Genomic DNA, 26,938 nt, shown 5'->3' with positions numbered 1-26,938 from the left:
TGCACATCTGGGGCAAAACCCGACTTTCTCAACCAAGCGAACCTCCTGGTTGATGTACTTGCCGCCATTGCTCTGCTGATACTGTCAGCCGAATCAATGCCCGTCTGGAGGGATTCGCACATAGCGTCTTTACCGTCCTGTATAATATTCAGGAACGCATCCCTTTCTTCTCCCTCCGGGATGCAGTCAGCCACTGTAGAAGCACACTCCCAAAGTATATGGCTGAACCTAGCAAGGGTGCAAGTAGCATTAACAGACTTTAACGCCATGCTACATGCTGAAAAGACTTTCTTTGCCATAGCATCATATTTTTTATCGTCCCTGTCCTGTGGGACTGTAGGATAAGCCGTCTTGACATCGGTAGAGGATGCTGCTTGTACCACCAGACTTTCTGGGGATGGATGTTTAGACAAGAACTCTGGGTCTGTGGAAGATACCCTGTACTTTGCAGACAGTTTTTTATTTACTGCTGGTATTACATCTGGGGTTTCCCAGTTTGTCATGATCTTTCTCTGAAGAGCTTTATGAAAGGGCACCACTGGATCCTCTTGTGGGCCTTTGTCAAGAATATCCGTGAGGTCATCTTGCTGGAAAGATTGTGAAGGTGTAGACCACCCCATGAACTCTGTAATCCTGGCCATTAAGGCTCTGTAGGGGGTTTCAGCATGCTCCCCCGGGTCTGGCTTAGCAAAATCCACCTCAGGGGAAGTGTCTAACCCACTTGCCTCATGTAAAGAATCATGAAGATCCTTTAATCTGCGCTCTTCAGAGGAAAATTCCTCTCTAACTGGGGTTACAGGTCCCTGTAACTCAAATGTGTCTTGTTCAGACAAATCACCCTCTTCTAAAATTGAGGATATAGTTCTCAATTGTTCTGAACTCATAAAGGGAGTAAATCCCATTTCCAAGGCAGAGGGTGCCGAACTTGTCATTATTGGCCTCGAAAACGTCGATGTCGTCGACGCCGACGTCGAAGGCTTCGAGTGCGGCGTCGAAAACAGAGGTGGAGGCCTCGAGGACCTCGACAGAATTGGAATTTTACTCGACAATATCGACGTCGAGGGCCTGGGGATCGTCACTGGATGTGTGGTCACCGTGACTTTTCTCTGCGTCGAGGCCGGCGTCGAGTCGACAGACCCGTGTGTCGAAGGTCCCTTCGACAACGGCGTCGAAGACATCGACCTCGATGTCGACGGAACCTTCGTCGACGGCGTCGACGGAACCTTCGAGGAAGGTTTGGAGGTCATAGTCCTACTCGAGGGTTCGAGACGCGCTCGAGAGGATTCTTTCGCCGGGTACTGCGACTCACGGCGTTTTTGACCTTCGGGTCTTTCGACCAGAGCATCGCTCTCGGCAGTCTTCGAGGGGGTCGAGGCCGCTTTCTCGAAGACGCTCATCATATTTTTTCTGAATTCCTCCCATTCAGCCCGGGAACTATGTTTCGTGGGGCAAGGGATTCTTTTTGGCGAAACAGAGGAAGAGGAAGTCGGAGAAGGGGATCTTCGACGTCTCCTCTTCGAGTGCTTCGATCTCGAGGAGTGATGAGACCCACTCCAAGACCTGGAGCGCGAATGGTGACGAGGAGACGAATGTCTCGACTTCGTCGACGAAGAAGAAGCTTTAAAAGTCGTACCTTTCTCCAGCTTCCCCCTACGCTCCTTCAGGGCCTTAGCTGTCATGGACATACAGTCCTCGCACTCCGAACAATGGTGTTCGGCTCCCAAGCACCACAGACAATTTCTGTGAGGATCGGTCAACGACATCTTTTTCCCACAATCTCTACATTTTTTGAAGCCGGATCGAGGAGTTGTCGGTTCCGACGAGGAAGCCATCGAGTACGGATCTAATAACTCGAGGTAAATAGGATTATCTGGCTAAGAACTGAGCAACGGTATTCCGAGGCACCGAGTAGCGCGGAAAAACGGAACTGAGCAACGGACGCTGCGCGCGGCCTTTATAGGCAGGATGACGTCGAGCGTCGATACGGCGGCTGTCGAAGGACATCGACTCGAGGGACGTCGACGCGCAGCGCCCTCTGGAGAAAACATTTTCCGAGGCGAGCAGAGCTGGAAGGATATATCTAAGATGAGGAATACGTCGGAGGACACAATCCCTTCGAAAGACAGATTTCTGGGAAAGTATGTATATGGTATGAATGATGTTACCTTAGAAAATGTATGTGGGGTGATAGGATATCCCTGGTAATTGCATTGGTTCAGTTTTTGGAAATTATTGATAAAAATTTGATCTAACAAAAGAATAGATGAAATGAAGTAACGTGAAATCTTGCTTGGATATGGATGCCTAAGTAATGAATTAACTAAATACACAAAATGTGGAGTTTTCTAAAAATATAAAGATATGCACAATCTAGGAAGAGTTTGACTATAGAATGAAAAAGGTGGATGAGTACAAAATTTTATACTTTTTAAAAGGGAATATTGTTATTTTAAGTATTGTCTCTGGTAAAATGAATGAATATTTTTGTAAAGTTTTGTAACGACTTGAAAGGTTATGATTGTTAATTTGTATGTTGTAAAGATATATTATCAAACACAACAATAAAATGTTTTTAAAAAAATGGCCACGGCTGTTCTTACGCCTTTTTTCACGCTCTCCCTGGGTTAAGTGACCATGTACCAACCTTATGTGTATAGGCTCAGGACTGGTTCCTCCTGAGGGTGGACTGAAATTAGGTCTCTGATGTATGTTGGGGTGCCTCCTTTCACCTCGTATCTCGGCCAATCGTGCATATAACTTCAATAGCAGATCCACCAAATCTGTAAATGCTGCTGAAATGGAGGGTACTATGGCAAGAGTGTCTTTAGTAGGAAAATGTTCTCTTTTAGCAACTTTCCCTCCGTGCTCTATGGATCCCCAAACGTTTGCTTTTGTTTTTTCCCCTTTGATTACTCTATACAGTGAAGTGAACTGCTCTTTTGCTCATTGTTATGGGAAAACTGACTAGTCCTTCAGATTGTCAGTACTGAGTAACTATGTTTCCCTTAGTCTTTTTCATTTGTTATCTACTTTGGGTAACTTTTTATCATTGCACAATTAATCTTCCAATGCAGTGCAATGAGGGTTACTTTTGTATCAACCGAGACTACTCTCAAAGAGTTTTTTGGTTACTTGCAGACAAGCCTAAGAACAAACTGGTGGTAGCAGTTACTTTTTCATGATTTTTACTGTACTTTTATTAGCCTTCTTGCATTTACCGTGTTTGGCTACTAACAGTGTCTGGTGTCCCAACATGGCTGTGACACAAGTTTTTTTGTTTGTTCCTTGGCCGTCTTCTCTTTTTGCCTTCTTCCTGCCTTGCCAGCTCAGAAAATAAATTCCTTTTATGGTCATGCCTTGCCCGGGAAAGCTGTGCTTTTCGCAGGCTAGTGCAGGGCCATGTGTGTTGCAAGCCAGGAAATGGGTTTGGACTGGCTGGTTCCAATCCACATACTGGTTTCACTATGTCTGGAGTGTATGCAGGAGTTTCATCAACAGTTGTCCCTGATTGTACCACTGCTGGGGTGTGTGTGTGGGGTAGATCTTCTATTAGTTGGGCTGAGTTTCAGTTCTCACCCCGATTTAGGATAAGAAGAGGAGTCCTGCCACCATTTCTCCAGATCTGAAGAAAAGCCAAGTACCCTGAGTATCCGTGCAGAAGAAGGAAGATCTGTGGAAACAACCTGAAGAGGCCCGATGACCAGCTTTTGCTGCATTCCCGGTGGCACCATGCCTGGCTACTGATCTCCGAAGACCCTCGTCGGTACTTCAACCCTCTGCATCGGTGGGAACAACCGGTCCTGGCATCCTCTTGTGGCTCAGCAATTGGGAGTCTTTGGAAGAGTCCCTGAACCATCCAGTGCGCTGACCAACTCCAGTTTGGGGTACCGCGATAGAAGAGTCGTTGTTCTGCATTTTAGCTCAGAGTTCGAGAGGGTTGTCAGCTTGTCCAGCAAGTAGCCCTTCTGCAAAATGTTGGTGTCCAACCATCCACGGGTCCCGAGATCCCAAGAGAGGAGGCTGTCTTCGACCGTGACATTTGTGTCACCGGGCAACGGTGACCGTTGTCGAAGCCTGCCTTCCCGCATCTGGTAGAGTGCCTAGAAGAAGCTTGCATCAGTGTTTGCTGATTTCATCCACAGGAACAGGTTGCACCAGCTCCTGGACCGGACCGGACCATCTCTTGCAGCGGCAGCTCCTGGGCATCTGCAACTGGAACTAAAGGTGCGAAATCTTACCTCAGGTGACCCTCCAATGACCTGCCAAGTTTGGAGAAAAATCAAAGTAAGGGTGGTAAGTTATAACCATACTTACTGGTAGCACAATCTCCACCTGTAAAAGTCTGGATAACTTTTGAATAGTTTACAACTGTTTGGCTTTGGTGCTTCCCTCTGTCCTGATAACTCGCTTCTAGGTGTTGTGCCTCTGCTATATGACATAACCTAGGCCTCTTTCCCTTCCTGAACACTTGGCTCTAGATTGTGTCATTGCTGTTGGTTGTAGTTGGTTTTGTGCTCTGCAGTTCCTCCCTCTCTCCCCCTTCCTTTATTCCACTCTCTCCCTCAATGGTTCTCTCAATCTGCCCTATCATCTCTAATTGCTACTCTATCACTTATCCTATCCCTCTGACGCAGTCTGGAAGGAAAAAGTTCAAGAAGGATTGCCTGGTCTCCAATCTAGGCCTGCCCATCGCTGACACCTATGTCCATGCTTCTTCCAGACAGACTTTCACTGCCATCTTTTTGTCGTTCCTTCGCCGGACCTTTGGATTCCCCTTACGGTCTCTGTCCTTTCTCTGTCGTTCACTGCCAGCTCTGTCACAGGTTTTGACACTCTCCTCCCTAAGGGGTACAAGATCCTCTCTAAGCCCAAGCCTAACCGGCCATGGGGCAGAGTTGCCCTGATCTTCGCCGTCAAGGTCCCTGCTACTATCATACCCGCTCAGACCTACTACTCTTTTGAATGCCATGTCTGCAGACTTGGTGTCTCTCCTGGCCTCTCTCCGACTCTAGCCAGCATCTACAGGCCCCCTGGCCAGGTCTCCCACTTCCTCTGAGAATGGGCTGACCTCAACTCTTCTCTCCTGGCCTTCTCCTCCAAGCTTCTCCTCCTCAGAGACTTCAATATTCACCTCGACTCCCCTGATGCAGCCTCTGGGCTCTTCCGCAACCTCTAGGACTCTCTTTCCATCTCCATTCTTCCCTCTGATCCGACATACTCCGCTGTATACACCTTGGATGCTCTCATCTCTTCAGACATCCCCATCTCCAACCCTCTCATTACCCCTCTCTCCTGATCTGATCATGCTCTCTTGTCATTCTCACCTGGGCTTCCTGGGTCACCCGGCTAAGCCCCAGCCCACACTGCTAGCCTCCTTCTTTGTCATTCGACCTATGAAGTGAGTGTCAGTTGCTGCTTTTGCCGCCCCCTTCACTCCCTCTGCTATTCCTGCCACTGACTCACTCTGACACAGCCCTTACTAACCTTCAACACTCCATCTCCAACACTCTGGACATTCTTGTCCCTGTCATGAGGATCCGCATGAAACCTGCCTCCAAGTGCAACTCCTGGTATGACTCCAACCTGGCCGCACTGAAACGCAAGTGCAGAGCGGCTAAGTGGAAGCAGTAAGCTTCGAGCACATCCTCTGACAAACAGGTCTGCCACCTGCTCCAAAGGCGGTACAAACTCTCCATCTGCTCAAAGAAGAGGGCCTATACACAAGCCTCTATCTCTGTGGCCACTAACAACACGGCTGAACATTTCAAAATCTGCAAGGAACTCATCAACACTACTGCAGCCTTCACCTCTCCTTTGCTTCCCTAGCACTATGCTCTTTTCTGGCCTCTAACTTAATTTCTTAAACTCAGGACATCTTGTCCTCACTCTCCTCTACTCCTCTCCCTCCTCCCTCGCCCACTCTCAGGCCTCCCTTGAACCCCCTCTTGCTTCCCCTCTTACTCTCCTCTTTTTCTCCCATAACACCTGATGAGGTTTCTAGACAAGACCACTCAATGAAAGTCTCATCCAAACAGGTGCTTCCCCTGCTCCTCCGTAACCATCAAGGACAATATTGACTCCCTTGCTCCAGACTTGGCCGATTTCAGCAATCACTCCTTTGCCACTGCATCCTTCCCCTCACTCCTCAAGCACTCCCTTGTGCACCCTCTCCTCAAAAAGCCTTCTGTTGACCCTTCCTGTCTGGCAAACTACTGCCCTATCTCGATTACTCCCTTACTGGGCTAACTCTTGGGGAAGCTGGCCATCTTCCAGCTTATCAACCACACTAAAGCTGTTGTTGTCTCCATGACCCCCAGTCTGGCTTCAGAGCTGCCAGAGGCACAGAAACTTCTCTCCTCAACACCCGTGAAGACTTGCTCTCAAATCTCGATTCCAGTTCTCCTTCGGTTCTCATCCTTCTTGACCTTTGATCTGCCTTTGATGTGGTCAATCATACCACCCTGATAAACTGGCTCTGTGATACCCTTGGCATCACGGAACTGGCTCTGGACTGTTTGACCTCCTTCCTCTCGGGCTGACCTTCCCAGGTTCAACTGGGCCCTTTTCTCTCCACCATCTCACTCTCCTCCTGCGGAGTCCCTCAGGGCCCTATCCTTTCACCTTGGCTTTTCAACATCTACCTGGCCCCTCTACCCACTTGATCTCCACCTTCGCTCCTAACTTAAAGTGCTATGCGGATGACATGCAGCTGTCCTTCAAGATTCCCTCCTCTGCATCCTCCTCTTCCTCTCTCATTCCTGGCTGCCTGTCTGCTATTCAGGCATGGTGCACTGCTAACAATCTCTGCCTTAATGCCAGTAAGACAGAGATCCTTCTCATTGGGACCCCTGCTCCCTCTTTCCCTCCATCACTCTGGCCATCCTCCATGGTCCCCATACCCTTGTCCTCGTGAGAGGCATAACACCTTGGTGTCATCTTTGAATCTACTCGCTCCTTCTTTCCTCACATCATGGACCTTGCCAAGAAGGACCACTTTCAGCTGCACCTCTTCATAGGCATTCTCTCTTTTGTAGGGGAGGCTCGGTATCACAAGTATGATACTGACACAATACATTTTCTAAAACCTTTATTGAAGTTTATGGGGTTGGAAAACTCCTAGTCTGCTCTATATCTATGATGGGAGAAGTCAACACTTCAGGATGTTTCCACACGAGCATCACTCACCCTTTTGATCCGGAATCTAAACGCCTGAAACATGAAAAAAAAAACGTAATTTAAGGCATTTAAAAAACATGGGTCTTACTATGGCAACTTACCAAACACAACGTAAACTGTTACTCCAAAGGTACAAAAATGGAGCCAGGGTGGCGCGATTACACAAATTAAATAACTTTAATTGTTCGCTGATAAAATCCATCTGTAGCTCCAATTCAAAAGCAATTTGGAAAATAATCAAACAGACTAAGCGGCCAGAACTTATCACATACAATATCATTGATAATAAAACATGCACTGCATATATTACTGCCAAATATACTATCCCAGGCAATTTTAAGAATTGCCGATTTCAATTACCTCCTATAACAACGAGTGCCCTAAAGTGGTCCAAAGAGGACATAGAATGGGCGATTAAAAAATTCACATTCTCTCGATCAGCAGGCCCTGACGCAATTCTGCCATGCATGTTTAAAACAGACCCGACTTTATGGGCTACCGTGTTAAAAGTCAAATTTGACCTTATATTAACATCTGGCAATATCCCCCACCCCTGGACAACCTCAATTATTATCCATATCCTGAAAAAGGGGGACCCAAAAAATCCTGCGAACTACCGTCCAATTTCTCTAATTGACACAGAGGCAAAGGTTTTTGCCATTCTCATTTTGTGTGACCTAGAAAAGTACATTGCAGAGCACTCATTATATTCAGAATTCCAAACTGGCTTTCGCAAGCAAATGAGTACCACCCTGAATGCCACTGTGATGTCACATATGATTGCTGAAACTAAATATAAGCACTCATGTCCCATATATATGGCTTTCATAGACATCTCGTCGGCCTTCGACAATGTGATCAGGAATCTGCTCTGGCAAAAGCTGTATGAAAAGGGTATACCTGGAGTACTAATCTATTGGATCATATGCCTTCACACGGACACTTCCTACAGAATTAGGGTTAATAGTGAGGGTGACACCACAGAAGATATAAATACCGAAATGGGACTGAAACAAGGCTGCAATCTGGCAGCTTGTCTCTTTAAACTTTACATGAGAGATTTGGATAGGTTGTGGCATTACACAAACTTATTTACCATAAAATTATGTGCATTGCGTGTACAATGGTTGGCCTTCGCCGATGATGTTATTTTATTTGATCCCACACTGGCAGGCCTTCAACACAAACTCCATCTGTTAGAACAATTTGCCAAAAAGCACAATTTGACTCCACATGCCACTAAAACTTGCATAATGGTTTTTAAGAACAAACTGAAATGTAAATCTTATAAATGGACCATTGTTGACACTCCTATACCACTACTGACTGAAACAATCTACCTTGGGTATTATATTAAAAACAACTCTTCCATGAAAATGTGGTACGTAAAACTTAATATCAAAGCCAGACCGCTTCTTTCTCAAGCTAAGATCATTTACGGTAAATACTGCAAATTTTCCCTAATACCGGTCCTTGACTTTTGGAGCCTCAAGGTAGAAAGTGTCCTTTTATATACTCTAGATGCCTGTCTTTCCAACATAACTAACATCTTGGATAGAATGCAGGGATGTTTTTTGAAGTCTGTACTACAGCTCTCATTGGCAATTCCTAATTGTATCATTTGCCACGAGCTAGGGCTTATTTCTCTTTCTTGTAGAAACAAATTGCGCGATTTAACGACCTATGCTAAAATGATAGCTCCTCCTAAAAATTCCCTATATTTAGGGTTTCAACAAACGCTACTTCAAAATAGTACACGTACTATGAAAATATTTCAAGAAGGGATCCTAAGAACACTAGCAACCTTAGATATCAACGAATTTGAACTAATCACTCAATCAGCTTATGTAAAAAAGAAATTGTTTGAATACGATTGGATGAAGACTATTTCGGAGCTGAAAAATTACTCCTCATATACCGAATATTCTAAATACCCAAAGAAACTTCTACCTCGATGTCATTATCTAGAGGTTTTTCCAAGTAATATATTTCGGAAATACTATATGAGGTTTAAATTTAATCAGTGCCATACCAAAGAAAGAACTCTTCATTTGCAATCCGCCGACAAAACTAATGAAGAATCAAATTGTCGTTTCTTACCTTGCACTGAAAAGAAAGAATCTCTTAAACATCTTGTTCTTGAGTGTCCACACATTAAAATGATCCGTACGGAATTACTCATGAAATTTGTTACCATGAATTATGAGGAATGTCTCAATATACTCTGGGACAGAATGATGTTGGGACACCATAAGCCGCTAATCTTTGCACTGGTGAGATTGCTTACACATATCGAAAATTAATTGTTAACTCCATTAGTGTGAACTTCGAAGACAGCACACCTTAAATGTGATATTGGTATTTTTGTATTTTAAACACTTGAGAATGTAATTTTGAATTTGTTGATATTATGTAGATTCATTTTATCTTTCTTTTTAAAAAAAGAACCTTTGATAATTTTGCGTTCCGGTTTTATGTACAAATGCTAAAATAAGTTTATGATCATTTGTAAAGGTTTATTAAAAGAACCATAAACAAATTAATTTTTTTTTTAAAAAAGATGGTAGTAGTCTGGACCATCAAACAATAAGCAAAACAGTCTTAGTGGAGTCTGTCAAATCAAAATGGCCTTTGCTAACAAAATCCTAATGCCTGCCCTATTTCTTGTACAAAAATTGCATAAAGTAGAAATGCATGCAAAGGAAAAATCAGTGTTCAAAATAATAAATGTGGCTGAATCAGCTCTCCTCCCCAAGTTAGACCACACAGAGTAAGGCGGTCCCTGTAGGCAGGATGACACACTGTGGCTCAGGTTTTCAACACAATAAACAGTTCCAAAACGTGGATCGAGGCCCACCTGGCCTACGAGGTTCTTCCAAACAATGTTTCAACAAAATGTTCATGTGGTCACCCCTTTGTCGCGCTCAGACCATTCAGTACAAAGTTCACATAGGTGCTCCTCTGTCGGGCTCAAACCTCTTCAGAACAAAGTTCAACAAAAATTGCAAGGTGGCTCCCTTCCCCAAGCTTATTACACTTCGTGTCGGGCTCAGACCACTTTCAGATGTCGAAGAATTTCGAGCGTGCATGGCTTTCTATACAGACCTCCGAAGGATCATTTCGACTTAAAGTTCAAGGTTCAACTTTCACTCACCCCTTATCTAGGAGTACATTTTGTATGCTTTTGCAGTTCATTAGCTTTATCGTTACAAATAATGCACCTTTCACTGAGACTTTTGAGTAGGCTACTTCCTGTCGCCAGACCACTCTGTTACTCAGTATCGTTGATTCCACAGCTGTTCTTATTTCAAAGTTCATTCAAAGGTCTGCCTTTCTTTGCGTCTCATCCACATGCATGCAGCCTTCACTTGCAATATGATGGTGCCACGTAAACCTTTCTTTAACACACACCGCTCTCTCAGGTCGTTTGCCAACTCACCGGCTGCGTGCGTATGCTTCTTGGTTTTTTCCATTCACAAGTCAAGGTTAGTGCACCAAGGTTGGCCTCGCCTCCCCAACTCTGCCATTCACCCGGAACAGTCACTGGCATCCTTGAAACACAATGCAGCCTTCTGATGTGAGAGCTTGCCTTCTCCATGTGTCTTTCGCGGCCTGTCGGAGGCAACGACCTCCAGTAGGGAACCCTTGGGGTTTCGACCCGCTGCTCTTGTTCCTTGGTCCGTCGCTCTGCTCCAGTAGGTTTGCCTTTGCCCGGAAGTTCTGCTCGTACTCGCGTTCCACTTTGCTCAGAGTGTGTCTCTCCTTTTATCCGTGTCAGGAGAGCTAATTGGTGTCAGATGTATGCACTTAGAGTTAGGTGCCTGACTTTGCCTGACCCGATTAGCGGGACATGTCCAGTAGGATGTGTGAAAGTTAGTCTTGTTACTCTCAGTCACCCTCTTCCTTGGCCTGGTGTTTGTATAAAAAGGGAGGGGGAGGCGAGTTGGGACCTCTGAGAATCCTAAAAAAAGGATGGGGTAGATGAACAAAAAAAGGGGGGGGAATATCGTGTCTCACCATCGGCTGCCTCACCTCCACGCCCGAAGACCCCTCACCCAGGTGATCCTGCTGCACTGGTCCACCCCCATTGTCAGGATCCAAAATGCGATGGCTGTGCCCTGGCCACCAGAGAGAGAGATCCCCGGACACTAGCAGGTGAGACACCCTCTGTTTTCTCACACTTTCCTCACCTTCCCCCAGAAACTCAATGTCTGGCAGAGCTCTGGTCCTCTCCAGGCTGGATTACTGCCTAACTCCTCCCTTTGCCGCCTTTGACTAATTCGGAATAGGACTGCAAGACTTATCCTTGGCCTCAAGCCCAGGAACTGCATCTCTCCAGCCCTAAAATATCTCCAATGGCTCCCGGTTGCTGCAAGGATCAAGTTCAAGACTCTATGCATCATCCACAAGGCTTTCTGGGGCCTTGCACCCCTCTACATCCAACTCTCTCTCCCTAAATACCTTCCTGCTAGAGCCCTTTGGTCGTCTAGCTCTAACTCTCTGCAGATCAAGCGCATTTACAAGCAGAGAGTTAAGGGGTAGATCTCTCTCCTCCGCAGTTGCCTCCCTCTGGAATGGTCTCCCTGCACATCTCAGAATTGAGCCGGATTTCCTTAAGTTTCAGAAGCTTCTCAAGACCTTCCTTTTCTCTTCTTCCTTCCCTTCCCCCCCTGCTAATGTCCTGTCTGCCAACTGGCTGGCTGCCTGGTTCATTCAGCGTTTTACAGGGCTCCAGGTCCCTCTAATCCAGTCTACCTCTGCACTTGGTCTCTGCCCCCCCCCGCACTAGCCTGGCCGGGCCTGCACTCTTGTAGCCCTTCCAGCCCCCTACATCGCACATGCTCGTGAACCTTCCTTCCCCCGCACACTCTGCTTTCCCCTGGCTCTGTATACCTGGTCTCCCCTGGCATTTGCTTTTCTCACTGGCCCTTTCACGCTGACCGGCACTGCCCCTTTCCCCCTCCCCTGCACTTCTCTTTACTGCACTTGCACGATCCGAACGTTACAAGGCCTAATAGGAAAGTTTTTTGTTTTTGTTCCACCACCCTCTTGTCTTGTTGCACCTCGAAACACATTGCGTATAGGTGCATTATATATACCCAATGAATACAATAAAATAAACAAACATTCTTTTCACCTAAATCCCTCCAAAGGCTAGAAACAGTCTTACTCACCAGTGTGCATCTTCATCTGTCTATTGGACCCATCGTCATGTTCCCATGACCCCTCCTCTAACTTTTTCCCAACTTTCAAAACGTGTGTGAACTTTGTGAGCTTTTTGGTAGATGGCCCATACAATTTAGGGTTGGACTTCATAAAGTTAGGGATGTAAATTATGTGGACAGTTGGTGCCACTGCTAACCCTAATCAAATGCCTTCCTTTTCAGGTATTGGGTGGGGGGTAAATTGATTGTATTGCAACAACTACAGTGACTGTATATATTTTTTATAGCGTTTAGTGTTGTGTAATAATATTTCATATCACTGATCATTTTTTCATAGTGTGTTTTCTTGCCCTGTAATAAATATAGTATTTTTTGTGTAATCATTGGTCCTTAACTGTGTTCACTCACTAGGGACCCCTGACCCCACTCACCTCTCTTGAGACCTAGCCTTGTTCACTCGCCATGCTACCTTGATTGTTTTGGCTAAACGCCGATAAGTAGCTTCCTGTCATTAAAACAAGGGTATCCTGCTAAACATCTGTCACCAGGTCAGAGTTTAGAAATCCATTCTAACAAATTGGTGTACAGCAGTGAGGATAAGGTCTACGGCACCCCAGTGTTGTCCACTGTTGTATTAACAGGATTATATTTACACAGAAGCACCGATTTGTTTTTTCTGGTAATAGAAAGTCACCTACTATACTTAGAATAATAGAAACAGTCACTACATCTACTTTGAATGCATCTAAAGTTGATCAACTGAAAAGATGTGTGTGGGAAGAGGGCTTCCCACCTCTGGAAACAAAGATGAACTAATACAGAGAATAAGAGATGAACAAAAAAGTAAGATTGTTCCTTTACCTTCCAATGGTGATGCAGAAGGTGCTGGGGCTGCTCCCAGTAGCATCAATGGTGTTACTGGGATTGCCTCTATTGAGAAGGGGGATGAGGATTCTTCTAATGTCTCTCTGACAAACTCTGAAGTGGAAGCAATGTGGGAATTGAAGGAGAAACCAGGCTCAGACAAAAAGAGCTTGAGTTTAACATGGCCAAACTAGAGTTTGAGAGAGTGGAGAGGCAGAAAGATAGATCCTCGGCTGTAGCTTGCTAGGATGCAGGCTTCATAATCCTCCTCCAGAGCATCTGATTATGGGTATGGGCCCTCTTCTCATCCTAGGTTTCCCAGGGATCTGCTCACTATGCATGATGAGAAGAATTACATCATGGATTGGCTGACAACTTTTGAGTATGCTTGTGAGGTGCAAGATGTGGGTGAAGCTGATGGGACTGCATCGCTGATCAGCAGGCTACCCCATTGTGGCTTCAGTGCCATTATTCATACTGAGGGTGTAACAATCGGTAGCACTAACATGGGGATAAGGAGGCCTGGGCTAGGGAGGATGGTGTACGAGGTGAGAGAGAAATGGATGATCCTAGGGTGCACAAAATACATAATAAAAACCTGTGAACTGCACTTGAGACTGTAAGAGTTTACTATGCCATCTGTGACATTCCATTGTTGTCAGTTTTGGTGGATGGTTGCTTCCTATACAATACTGAAGATCGATGGCTGATAGGTTCTGAAGTAATCCAAAAACACTTGGAAATTACTGGTAAACCCCCACCAGAGGCGGACATTCCTGTACAGAAGGAGAAAGGCCACATGCAAATCAGGATTCTCCCACCCCTCCAAAGTGGCAGTCCAGTCTGAACTGCCTGGTTACATCCTTTCTGAATGAAATCGCAAGCAAACCCAAACATGTGTTGGCCTCATTGGGCATCTTCAGTGAGGTGTCTGAAGCAAACTCTTTCTCTATTGTTGGTTAATAGTGTATTCTAGAGGGCAAAGGTTTTCAACATTTGGATCTCCAGGTTTTTTGGGACTGCCAACTCCCATCGCCCAGGCTAATATCATCAAAAGTGAGGGATCATGGGAGCAGTAGTCCAAAACGTCTGGCAAGCTGCTGGTTGCAGACCCCTGCTATATCATGCCGATTCTGAGAAAGAAACAGATAATAGAGAGAAGGTTTTGGCAATCTAGTTTGGCATTATTTCCAAACACCACAGTAATGGCAATACACCTAGAAGCGTGTTGTCAGAGTGTGAGATTAGGAGCTGTCCTATTCTATTGGGTGATGGTAGGAGAAACTTCCACATCAACCCTTCTGTAAGAATGACTGCTCTGTACCTGAAACATTAGATGATTATAGTAGTAACTTGCTAACCCTGATTATAACAGACAACATTTTCATCTGCTATTAATGTCTCTGTTATGCCGATTATGTTGACAAGACCATTACATACCTTAAGATAATTGTACAAGGAATGCAGAAGATGGCATAAGTCCTTTGTGGAAATTTAACCACTATTAATGTACCATGGGCAAGGAGAGCTAGTTGGGAGTTGCTCTTGGGAATATTGAGATGAAAACATAAAGGTATTAGGTTATAGTGCACAAAATGATCAGATGGCTTTGGTAACTGCAGGACTATGCGCCATAAGATTTGATTGTATTTCTAATACTGAGTCTCCAAAACAACAAAAGCTGGTGTAAATTAATGTGCCCTTTTCTCAATTACCCGTGTTTCGGCTAGCTGAGCCTTTGTCAAATCAGGGCTATGAAAACACACATGAATCCGAAAAAGCTTTCAACGGATTGGTCAGTGTGTTATTTAATAGTAAAATGTATAAATGGGTCTGATCCCAAGATCCGTGTCCCAAAAACTCCTGTCTCACGCGTCGGCTTGCTCAGCAGATTTGCGGATCTTGGGATCAGACCCATTTATAAATTTTACTATTGAACTTATTAAAGTTCAAAGTCTTGGAAATGGCTTGGGCGGCAAGCTGCCATAAGGTGCTTATGCTGAACTGTATGCATTATGAACATGGGCAGCTCTGGAAGTAAAAGCGGCCTACTGGGTGGTGCAAGTTGTTAAAGGTGTACAAGCCTTAAACAGCATGTTTGAGGCCCAATACTATGGGAAATATTTTAGATGCATCAAGCAATGGTGGTTGTGGCGGTTAGCTACAGTTCAGCTGTTTGGGGCCTGTATGCCTCTTTACTGGTGATTTGGGCTCAAAATGTGTTTTTGCTGGGAATCCTATGGGGCCCTAATGGAAGCCATTCACACAACATCAGGTTATGGTAGATAAAGGACTGCTAACCCTCTGCTTTTTTGGGACTGTTTGTGGATGAAACCTGAAGTGTCACTGTACAGGGGAGATTTTAAGTAACGAATGTCATGACTTAGATGGGGCTAGCATGAAGGTACCACATTCTACGTCTGCTATGTGCACTACTGGGCTGTTGCACGTCTGAGAATCCAAGGGATCTTAACAGGTCTGTTCCAGAAACAATCAAGACCCATTAATGGAACAAAGACATCACCACTAGGACAGGGGGGTGGGGTAGTTAGGTTTAGGAGAGTATATGGTTATGTGACCTACAGGCAGTGGAGACGGTAGCAGACATTCCCATATTTTGGCCACGGTGCTCCCAGCTTAGATACAGATGTCCATGCACCATCCCAAAGACAAGAGGCATGTGATGCCTTATTTTCTTATGGAATATTAAGAGATAAGGATGCGTTTTTTTGCTATCTCGCAATAAAATAGAAACACATCACTTTCATGAGTGAGGCAAGGGGTTGGGATAATTTAATTGTTTTTAATTCGGTGTGAAATTGTACCTTATGTATAGCCTTTTATCTTATAACATAATGTTTGTTTATGTATGGTGATTCTTTTTTCTATTGTATGCTGAAATAGTCACAGTAAATGGTGCTATAACAAAATAAGTAAAAGGAATGATATATGCTCCCATTTTACCTTTCAACCATATGTCCTAATAAGAGGTTATATTTCCAATTATTATACTGCAAAATATATCTTACATATAACAAACAAAAAGTTCAACTTTGATCTTTACTAACAACTAAACAGTTTTATGCATGAAATGCAGTCACAACTTTTACTATCACTCTTAGACATTGATGGACTTGTAGTCTATAGATGTCCACTATGAAGCTCAAGCCAGCCTCTATTTCTCAGTTATTGTAGCCCCGTCAAGGAAAATGATGGAAAAAATGTCATGAATAATGCAAGATTTGATTAATTGCAAACAAATGAACATTGCTTACTTTAAAAGAAAAAAAAGCAGAAGTGATCAGTGAACATGAAGATTAAGTACGCATTCAGCATGCTAGGAACACATACCTGATGCAAATGCCCTGCACTCTACGCCTTGAAGGACCCTCCCAGGGCCATAGCGCTCGCCACGACCATCAAGGGGGGCCAGTACTCGGTCTCCAGGTACCAGAGGCTGTCTTCGAGCATCTTCATAGTGTATGATGTCATACAGGGAAGTTTCCTGCATGCGAAGCTGGGCTTTGCCCTTTTGTTTCCGACTCTTCTCAAATTCCAGTAAGAAACGACTTCCAGTACCCTGCAGCAAGCAACCAGAATGTTGTGTGATGTGGGCAATCCATGTAACTGTCATCATTACACTGATAAGTCTTCTAAAATAGGGGTACTAGCTATTGCCAATGCACACTTACCCCAGAGAAGGCCCAGTAACAAGGTACAGTATTCATTAAAGCACTGTTTCATCAGCCACTGTGATCCGTAACACTTTCAGGAGATACAGCGCTCACCAAAAACATGCATTCATCCACAAACATTCATTAGCAAAACACATTTGCAAGGTCAGAGTTCTGTCATGAAGCTGAGTGACTCCACAAAAGGCACAACACCAGAGTGGTAATTTACAGTGTTGTTCAGGTAGTTTACAAGGGTTGGCAAAGGAAATCTAAAAAAATAACCAAGTATGGCTTGAGCACCTTCAGGTTTGCAAATGTCTCTTAAAAGACCTTCTTAATCCTTCAGATCTTTCACCAGTGTCACACACAGTCCTAGAGTAAAGGTACCCAAGACTTCGGATCTTACTGCTGGCTTGGCTGCTCCAACTGCTTACGCTTGGATGGTGAGGCTGTCACCCATGGTGTCAGGTCTGGCTTGCAGTTGCGAGTTGGAGTGACGTTGCAAGAGAAACAGGGAGAAATCCATACAAAGACCAAACAGTCACAACCACAAAGGAGACCGACTCACAGTTTCCATGTGGTGGGTGTCTCACCACATCCTCGTCTCAGGTCCCTGGCTCTACTGTCCATCAGCTCGCTCTTACTTTCTCCCTTGAGTTTTCACCATGTACTTGTGCAGAAGGGACCTTGTCCAATTCCCTTTTTCTGCTCATAATTCTCTGGCCTAACCTGCACCTCCATGACACTTTGCCATGTGTGAGTTCCTCCACCTAACTTGGGTTCTTCCTGCTCAGACTTAGGGTTTACCTCCCCTTCCTCTACAATAGCTTCTGCTCAGCCTTCTTAGATTCTGAAACTAGACTCCTGTGTCCTGCTCATTCTGTCTCTTCCAATTGTTTCCAAACTTCTTAAGACTCCCACAACCTTCTGCCAAAGACCATTTCTTTTTTAGGGCCATGACCCCACCAGGCAGACCTGTGGACAAACAAGACAGAGGGGTGCCTTTTTGGGGTTTCTGCAATGAGATTGGTGGATTCGTTTTGCTAGTCGGTCTTCCTGTGAAGCTTGCCATCCTGCCCCCTCTCTGTATGTCTTCACAGACTAAATCGATAATGGCTTTGTCTGCCATCTTGAATTTTCTACTTGGGCATGAATGAGGGAAGATGAGTGTGCCTAGGTGTTGAGCTATACAGACCTACACGGCCTTTCCTATTCATGGATGCAAGCTGGTATGCAACAGATTTCTACCATTCAAACATACTTCCCTTCTAGTGGGTTTTTGTTCCGATGTGTCTGAAGTATTAGAGTTCCGAAGGCTTTCATGCCTTTGCTGGGGAACTCTGCACATCAGGGAATTTGTCTAAGGTAGGTCCCTTTGAGGGGCCAGAACATATTGGACTGCCAATTTGCAAGCCCCACCCTAAAACCTGGGTATCGTGGCCTCCGACCACCCTGGTCACCCCAAGGAACAGGCAGATGACTCAGTTACACTAAGCCTTAAGAAAAAGTTATTTACCTGTTGCAATGGTTAGCATAGTACGCATCCTCAGGAGACATAATTGTGCACTGGTCACAATACAGTAAAAGTGTATGACTCCTGAGAACACCTACTACTGGGCAAGTGCAAGTTCTTCGAGTTCAGCAATAATACAAATATACCAGTGGTTATGTTGTGTTTCCTTTTGAAAAGCAGAGCGAATACCACCTCACTATGAATAGATCGAATTTGGGGGTCATGAAGAAAGCTTTCCAGGTTGGTCCACACATTGGACATGCATTACCTCAAGTAAATACCTCTTGCTCAACCAGCATGGCGTCTTCCATAAAGACGGATGCTTAAAACAGGTCACCAAGAGTTCTAAAGCTGAAAAGATGGATTCAGTGTAATGATTCTGTATGAAGATTGGATTTTCTGTTCTGTTGCTCTTTATTAATTTCCAAGAGAACATGGGTACATGATTCTACATGTGTGTTATCCCACAGAATCATATGTTAATTATAGTTTTGATGTTAAATACATCATCCAGGTCCAAAGCTTGGAATACACCCCTTGATTTACTTTTCTCTTGCCTCTTCGATTAATGTTTTTATGTAGATTGGTTCTTTTTAGGAGCAAACATCTCCAAAGGTACTTCACTGAGCAATTCATTTACAAGGTAAAATTCAAACTCAAGGAATCTGTCTGAGAGAAGCAAAAGCAAACTATGAGCAATGTCGAGAACAGTGGGGTTAAAAGGGGATTCTTAGTTTGTTTCACTCTGTACATTTGTGGCAGCCCTTCTGCTGGTGTGTCTGAAAACTGCCAGGAAAGCTGTGTGCTGCACAACTGTCACCCAAATAGTGTGGCTCTGGACTTCAGTACTGCTTAGACAGAGACCATAAAAGATGAATTTAGAATTATAGAATCTGCGCTTTATCACATGTCCATTTTTCATACCTCATTTCCAATATGGACTATCCCGCCCAGCCCATCTGTGGAAATTCTCCTGCATTTGTCCTGGCCCAAAAGGAACCAGTCAGCAAACTGTGGCTGCTACACCTCCCCAATGATTTAAACCTGTGTTAAAATAGGGAATACTGCTGCCTTTGCTGTAATAGGCGCACCACCAAGGTGGAAGCACCGTGCGGAATCCCAGCGCAACACTGCCGTAGGTAAGAATGCTGCGACCTGCAGTCTGGTGCACAGCCACCACGGAGAGGCAGTGCTTCCTCTAGCATCAGTTCCATTGCCTAATCGGCTCTCATTAATTGGCAGGTTCAGTAAGCGGCTTGGGAAAGAGGGCCCACATCCTGAATTTCCAACTAGCAGCAACGCAATAGGGAGGAAGAAGTGATGGTACATGAAAGACTTACCAGTTGTGGAAGTGGTTGGCTGTTGGTCACAGCATTGCTGGTGGTTTACCTTATGAATTGGGGGGCACAAGCACCAGACCAATGATGAGGTAGTACCCACATTAAAGAAAAAGTGTAAAACTTAACCCCAAACTTGCTTAAAGCTGCTGCAACATACAGTACGCTCATCTAGCGATTGTATTGAATGATTGCCCTTAGTACACGTTGTGCTGAATGATGGTCTCGGTAATTTGATGAGTTGCTTGCTTATTGCCATGCTGGTTTCCATTGTTAACACTCTGATACGTTTTGGTGCTTTGGTGGCATAAGCCACCTCATTGTTGGTATTGCTAAAACATTGTAATAGAAATGTTAAAAAAAGGAGATAGGGGAGTTCTGGGGCAGTGTATGGCATTGCCAAGACAACTTGCCGAAGCCTGGCGATTAAGTCGGCCTAAGCACCATTTCACCCTTCACCCTCTCGCTGACGTCTGGCGACCTGCTGCTGTTGTTGTGGACGCTGTGCATCTCTGAAGTGGGAGCAAAATGACTGTACTTTACAATATGCCGTTTTTTCTTGTTTCTATGCACCAATACTTTTTTTGCCTTAAACTCCTGTCCACTATGTTTAAGGTGGAGGGATCTTGTTTCGAGCCAAAGATGCAGCCATTTTCAGCCTGGCTCTGCTGCCGGCATCCCGGCGTGTGCATAAAGTTTATGCAGGTCTGCAATGTGCTGGTTTTGTCGTGACTGTGCAGTCTTACCTGAGCTGCTTCTCGTGCATTTTCCTGGGCCATTTCCCCTGCAGCTATGAAAGCCAGGCAGCCGGCATTACGCGTGCGTGAACGCCGCCTCCACCAAAGACTTTGGGCTTGCTTTAGTCTTGACGGGGAGGGGCGAGGATGCTGTCTCCCTGGCTGGCAGGCATGCAGCAGGATCCTATTTTGAAGCCTGTGTTCTCTACGTGCTGGTTGCCACAGCAAGTTCTGAGGCAGTCCTTTCATTCCAACGCCCCAAGCGGTCTCTACACCCATCCACCCCACCACCACTCTCTCTACCCACCCCCACTTTACCATCACTCTCTCTACCACCACTCTCTCCACCCCACCCTACCACCACTCTAACCTCACCCTACCACCACTTACTCTACGCCCACCCACCCTACCCCCACTCTATACCCCACTCTATAACCATTCTCTCTACTCACATCCATCCACCCTACCCCCCCTCTCTACCAACACACCCTACCCTACCACCACTCTCTCTACCCCCACCCTAACACCACTCTCTCTACCCCCACCCTAACACCACTCTCTCCACCCTACCACCACTCTAGCCTAACCCTACCACCACTTACTCTACCCCCACCCAACCCACCACCACTCTCTACCCGACCCTATAACCATTCTCTCTACCCACATCCATCCACCCTACCCCCACTCTCTACCAACACACCCTACCCTAGCACCACTTTCTCTACCCTCACCCATCCACCCTACCCCCACTCCATCTACCCCCAACCCACCCTACCCCTACTCTCTCTACCCCCACCCACCCTACCACCACTCTCTCTAACCCCACCCAGCCCCCACTTTCTCTACCAAAACTCTCTCTACACCCACCCACTCTACCACCACTCTCCCCACCCACCCAACCACCATTTTCTCTACCCCACCCACCATTGTCTCTTCCCCCACCCACCCTACCCCCACTTGTTCTACACCCACCCCACCAACACACACTCTACCCCACCCACCCTACCACAATTCTCTCTACCCCTACCCGACAACCTTAACACCACTCTCTCTACCCCAACCCAAACACCCTAATACCACTCTTTCTACCCCCACCCACCTTACCAACACTCTATCCCCACCCACCCTACCACTGCTCTCTCTACCCTCACACACCCACCCTGCCACCACTCTCTCTATATATCCACCCACTCTACCCCCTCCACCCACCCAGCCACCACGCTCTCTACCCCCACCCACACTACCCCCACTTTCTATACCCCCAAACCACCCATGCCCCAGTCCGTCTACCCCACTCTACCCCCTCTCTCTATATACCCCCAACCTACCCCTACTACCCCCATTCTCTCTGTACCCCGACCCTACCCCCACTCTCTACCCCATTCTCCCACTTGCTTTATTTCTCACCCTCTCACTCTCAAGCTTTCTCACTCATATTTCCTCTTGCTCATCATCAATGGCATCCTCTCTTATCAGTGGTCTAAGTGAGGGGGAATGGTCAGGAGCAGTGTCCTACTACTTTTATTTTCTACTTTGAACAGCTCCACTACTTTTTGTAACAATTTCCACCATTCCAGAACTGTTCTTTGTCAAGTTGAATCACACTCCTCCATTTAACAACGGATATCAGTTACAGCTAATCCCAAATCTGCTTCAACTCAATTGGATGTCCACCAGCATAACTGCAAACCTTGAAAGAAAAATGTGTTGCACGTTGCTATCTTCCTTCCTACTCTGGCCCCTGCCAGAGTCACAGTTCACCTACTTTTTTGGTACACTTCTATCACTGCTCTTAATCATTTCCTCCTTTGCTCTATTCTCCTCCCTTCTCATTCTCTTGCACACATGTGCCCTTATCGCACCCTCCTTTAAAATATTGCACGCTCCTCCTTGCACCCTGGTGCCTATAAATGCATAATGCAAAGAACAACATTAAATGCCCAAACTATTGGCATTGCCAATGCTTGTTCTATCTTGTGTTGGCAACACCATAAAGCACTGCTTGGTCTGGGAAAAATAAACCTCATGACAGTCTTTTGCATGCACTTTGTTCTTCAGGTCATTGACCCTAATCTAACAAGTGCTATTGGCTCCTTCCAGAAGAAAATACATTTGCCTACTGATATGAAAAATCTTGCTCCAATGAATAAAGCTAAGGTGGTAACTTTCGAACTTGCCAACTGGAGGCAGGAGGTCTGTTACTGGAGAAAATAATCGCAACCTAAATTTGACTCCAGACATAGACCATATTACCAAAGACTGTGTAAATGTGCAGTTTAAGGATATAAAAAAAACATTTCTCAAAAAAGCCTATTTCCCCTGTCTTTGAGGCTAATAATTCCTTGAATAATAGGTACAGCTAGAGAAGGTGTTCTCAATGGTATTCATTGCAAGGAGCTCCAAGGGAATTTGGCTGATGTTTGGTGCAATCTTTAATTGTTTTATTGTTTTACGGCTAAGAATCGTAACCTTGAACAAATAGTAAAATGACATTAAAAAGAAAGCAATAAAAGAAAAAAAAGGAAAAAACTAAACAAACAACTATAGACGAAAAAAGAACAGTTAATAGAATAAAAACTGAGTTAAGCATCTTATCAAGTACATAGTTTCATACAGAATTACATACAAGATTTAATTTGCTAGCATATATAATTTCATGCACAATTTCAATCAGTAGCATCCAATTTTAAAGATTTGAAAAAATTCACCACTGCAACAACGGTAGGTGTCAAATTACTGGATATGCAAAGTGACCAAATCTCCTTCTTTGCCCGCAAATCAAATCACATAGAACATTTAGTCAAATATGTGCATCTAAACACCCGAATTTGTGGAGCCACACAATCCAACAAGATATGTTTTTAACTTTTGATAATGAGTTCATCATTACAAAATCTACACTTTGCTTGAGAGGGGTCCAGCAAACCATATCTCATCAATAACAATTTGGTTCCAAGCAAATTGAGTCAAACGCGTTGAAAAGTTGACCTCCCATACCATGGCAGATAAATTGCTAAATAAGGGGCCAAGATACCCAACCTCTTATGGTCATACTGGAGGTGCACCAAAGATGGATAGGCATGCATCAATTCCGTAGTTTTTATCCAATCAGATTCATACAGCACTTTCTTAACCCTCTCAGGATTATTGACAAGATCACGGAAGGAGAGGGCTAACTCCTCCAAGAGGGTTTGGCAGTACAAGTAGGTCTCATTCATCCACACACAGATTTTAGAGTTCAAGATTAGCCCTAATTCAACATACAGGGAAGCTTCACAGGGGCACAAGATCTCATATAACACAGATAAAATCTTCCATTGTCCTTGTGCCATTAAAGAGACAATCCCAAGATCATATCGCACAGCATGTATAGGCACAGAGTTCAGGAGGTGCAAGACCCTTCTCCAAATTACACCCTCCAATGTTTCTAGATGGGCAACTGTTGCCAAAGAATACACATCGATCCCATGAAGTATCTTTGGCACAATTCTGCCCTCATAGAATTTAATAGCGGGCTGGAGTGAGAACTTACCAAACGAGAGTCAAATCTCCCCAGCTGACATGCTAATGTATTCACACGCGTCTTTAACCACTCTTGTGGCCTATTTTTATGGGGGTGGGACAATAAAAGAAAACCCATATAAATAAGTGAGGACACTGGTTCCAATGTGCCAGTTATATGAGAATTTTACCCTGTGCTTAGTGCATTGCAATATCTTAGTTTTAGATGGATTAATAGAGAGATAGTGATTGTCAACATACTTCAGAAAGGCACCCAGCAGTCACTGTAAACCCACCACAGAGCAGTGAAATAACAGTATGTCATCTGCATACAGCAACCACTTTGGGCAAAGATGAAGAAGTTTGGGGCTAATGAGCCTGACAGATTTCAAATAGTCTTCTATGTCCAATTTATATAGGGCAAACAGAAATGGAGCAACCACACACCCCTGCCTAACACCACGAAAGGTCTGAATGGGGTGAGAGAGCAGTCCTGAAATGTTAAACCGGAACCGGACTTCAGAATTTGAATACAGACCTATCAACAGGCCAGCAGCCCGAATGGAATCCGCAGCCACTATGTTTAGTCCACAGCAAATTTCGATCAACCATATCAAATGTGCTAGTTAAGTCTATAGATGCAATATACACCAACTTATACTTGCAGTCCCAATCCAGATGTTGAATACTCTTAGCAACGGTTCCATTAAGCGAAGTACCAAGATTCTTCCTGAAGCCTATTTGACACTTGTTGAGTCGACCGACACCAATGGCCCAGGATTCCAAATGGGACAGCAAGATGCGAGAGAGACCTTGCTATCTGCATCTAACAAGGCAATAGGCCTATAATTCAACGTGTTGGATCTAAGTCCTCTTTTATATATCAGAGCAATGTTCAATTTTGACCTAGATGCAGGAAAGATGCCAGTACCCAATATTGACAAAGAGGATGGATGGCGTGAAGGCCCACACATGAGGATCTTGTTTAAACAAGAAATTTGACAGGGTATTTGGTCCGGGGCCTGCAATGTTCTTATGCTCACTGTATGTACTCCAACAGCCTCCAAGGAAGAGCTACGCTCGAAAAACGTGTCAGGCTGTTCATGGCATTGATTAAATAACTGTACACATGTACTTTGTGGCAGAAATCTTTTGTGCGTGGCGCAGTTCGATTGTTATACTTGGTCTAATCTGTTTCTGGCCAGGCCTGTAAACTCTGGAACAGTCATCCCATCGAAATGTGTTCTATTCCAGAATTCTATTTAAGAAACAAAAATATGGCTTTATTCTCAATTACATTTAAATATGGTTACACTTAATCTGAGTTGATGATTATCTTTAACGCTATAATGCCTTTTAGGCGGAAATGCGTGTAATAATTATCATTTAGTACCACAGCAGAAATATGGGTGGTATCAAAGCTGTATTCAAACTGTCAGTGTATTGTTGTTTTGTTATCTCAATAGCATAATTTAGGTTTCCAAACAGAATCATCAAAGTGACCCAGTACTTGGACAAAGAACTTCCCTTAGTTGTCAAACTCACAATGAACAGTGATCCTATATTGACCAATGGCAGGATGGTGCAGTATTTTACACGAGAAGGAGGAGAAACCCATAACACCTCATCATTAAGGCTCTAGACTATAGTTAATTAATGACGTGAACAGGTAGCAGGTGGCTAGCAGGACGTCAGAGGCCTGGGTCAAAATGCCTCAATGTCTCCCAATGCAAAATTGAAACAATCAGCCAACCTTAATTAGTTGCCCATTCCTGATAATTGGACTGGAAGATCTTTGTTAGAACTGTTCTATTTGATATGCCCAGTTGAAATATTTCAGATTTTCCTTTTGCAACTGGCAAAATAATGTGAATGTAAACGTTTGGAGGACTTCTACACTTCTTGTGTGATTTTGGTCTTCTTGGTCCTACACAGAGTCCTAATTACCTTCCGTCTGTGAATTCACCCTACAATATTTCTTTTTCTTAACATTTTATTTTGTAGAAGAATACAACATTACAAATTCAACTGTGGGCAGGTTAACAGAACCCACCGCCTGCCCTCTTCAAAAACCGAACAGTACCCCAGTATTCTGCCCCCCACCTTTTAACCCCCACCCACCATTCCCCCTGGTACTTACACCCTATTTAAGCGAGGTCTGGAACCCCCGTCAGGTGACCACATCTGCTTCTAGCCCCTTGTCCTCGCTTCCGATCACTTTAAAGGCACCCCCAGAGCAGCGTTGCCCATGCCCCTATGTCAACCCTATTCCCCCCCATCTTTCTTAAACCTCATCATTGGGGAGTACCACATCGAGCCGCCCTCCCTGCGGGTCCGGCTTGATATAACGTACTATTAAGGGGTGCCAATCAATTTCCATTGGTCCTGCCCTTCCATGAAGCCCTGCCGTAATTCTTTCAATGGTATTAATATTTTTTGCAACATTGGTCCATTTCCTCCTGCTGGGTGGGTGGGTGTTAATTTTTCCATTTGGTGGCAATACAGGCTCTAGCGACCAACAGTAAGGACCCTGCTATTTTGGGGAGACCAAAATATTTTCTCACTCGTCCTCCTCTTCCCCAAACAGGTCCAACAAGGGGGATTTATTTCGAACTATGCCGTCCAGGTCCTTAATTCACCCGTGGACCTCATATCAGAAAATCAGAACCCTAGGGCAGCCCCACCACATGTGCCAGTAATCGTCTCTCTCTCTTCGCAGCCCCTCCAGCATATGGGTCTCGAAGTTGGGAACATTTTCGACATATGACCGGATCAAAAGGCACCTATGATGGAGCTTCATGGAATGTGGTCTATATTGGCAGGATAATGGTGCCTTGGCCACTCCCCTGCACAATCTGATCCAGAGGCCATCGTCTGTTTCCACCCCGAAGTCTCTTGCCCACCCACCATTGAGGTTCTCTGTGGACCCACCTCCTTCCCCAACTAAGCCCCTGTATATTGCACATATCAA

At 44.9% G+C, this 26,938-nt stretch overlaps 1 protein-coding gene across 3 annotated transcripts in view; it reads right to left on the bottom strand.

Moving 5' to 3' along the window:
* Positions 1-26,938, bottom strand: part of LOC138513728 (peptidyl-prolyl cis-trans isomerase G-like) — a 400,359-nt gene that overhangs the window by 297,225 nt on the left and 76,196 nt on the right. For all 3 annotated transcript variants that reach the window (XM_069628805.1, XM_069628807.1, XM_069628806.1), the window contains one exon: positions 16,557-16,785. In XM_069628805.1, the coding sequence (XP_069484906.1) occupies positions 16,557-16,785 (229 nt within the window). The remainder of the gene's footprint in view (positions 1-16,556; positions 16,786-26,938) is intronic.

This window comes from Ambystoma mexicanum, chromosome 12, assembly GCF_040938575.1.
Source record: "Ambystoma mexicanum isolate Mex_15411 chromosome 12, UKY_AmexF1_1, whole genome shotgun sequence".
In the NCBI taxonomy this organism is placed as follows: domain Eukaryota; kingdom Metazoa; phylum Chordata; class Amphibia; order Caudata; family Ambystomatidae; genus Ambystoma; species Ambystoma mexicanum.
The sequence above is the reverse complement of the archived record's forward strand: the minus strand, read 5'-3'. Positions and strand labels throughout refer to the sequence as shown.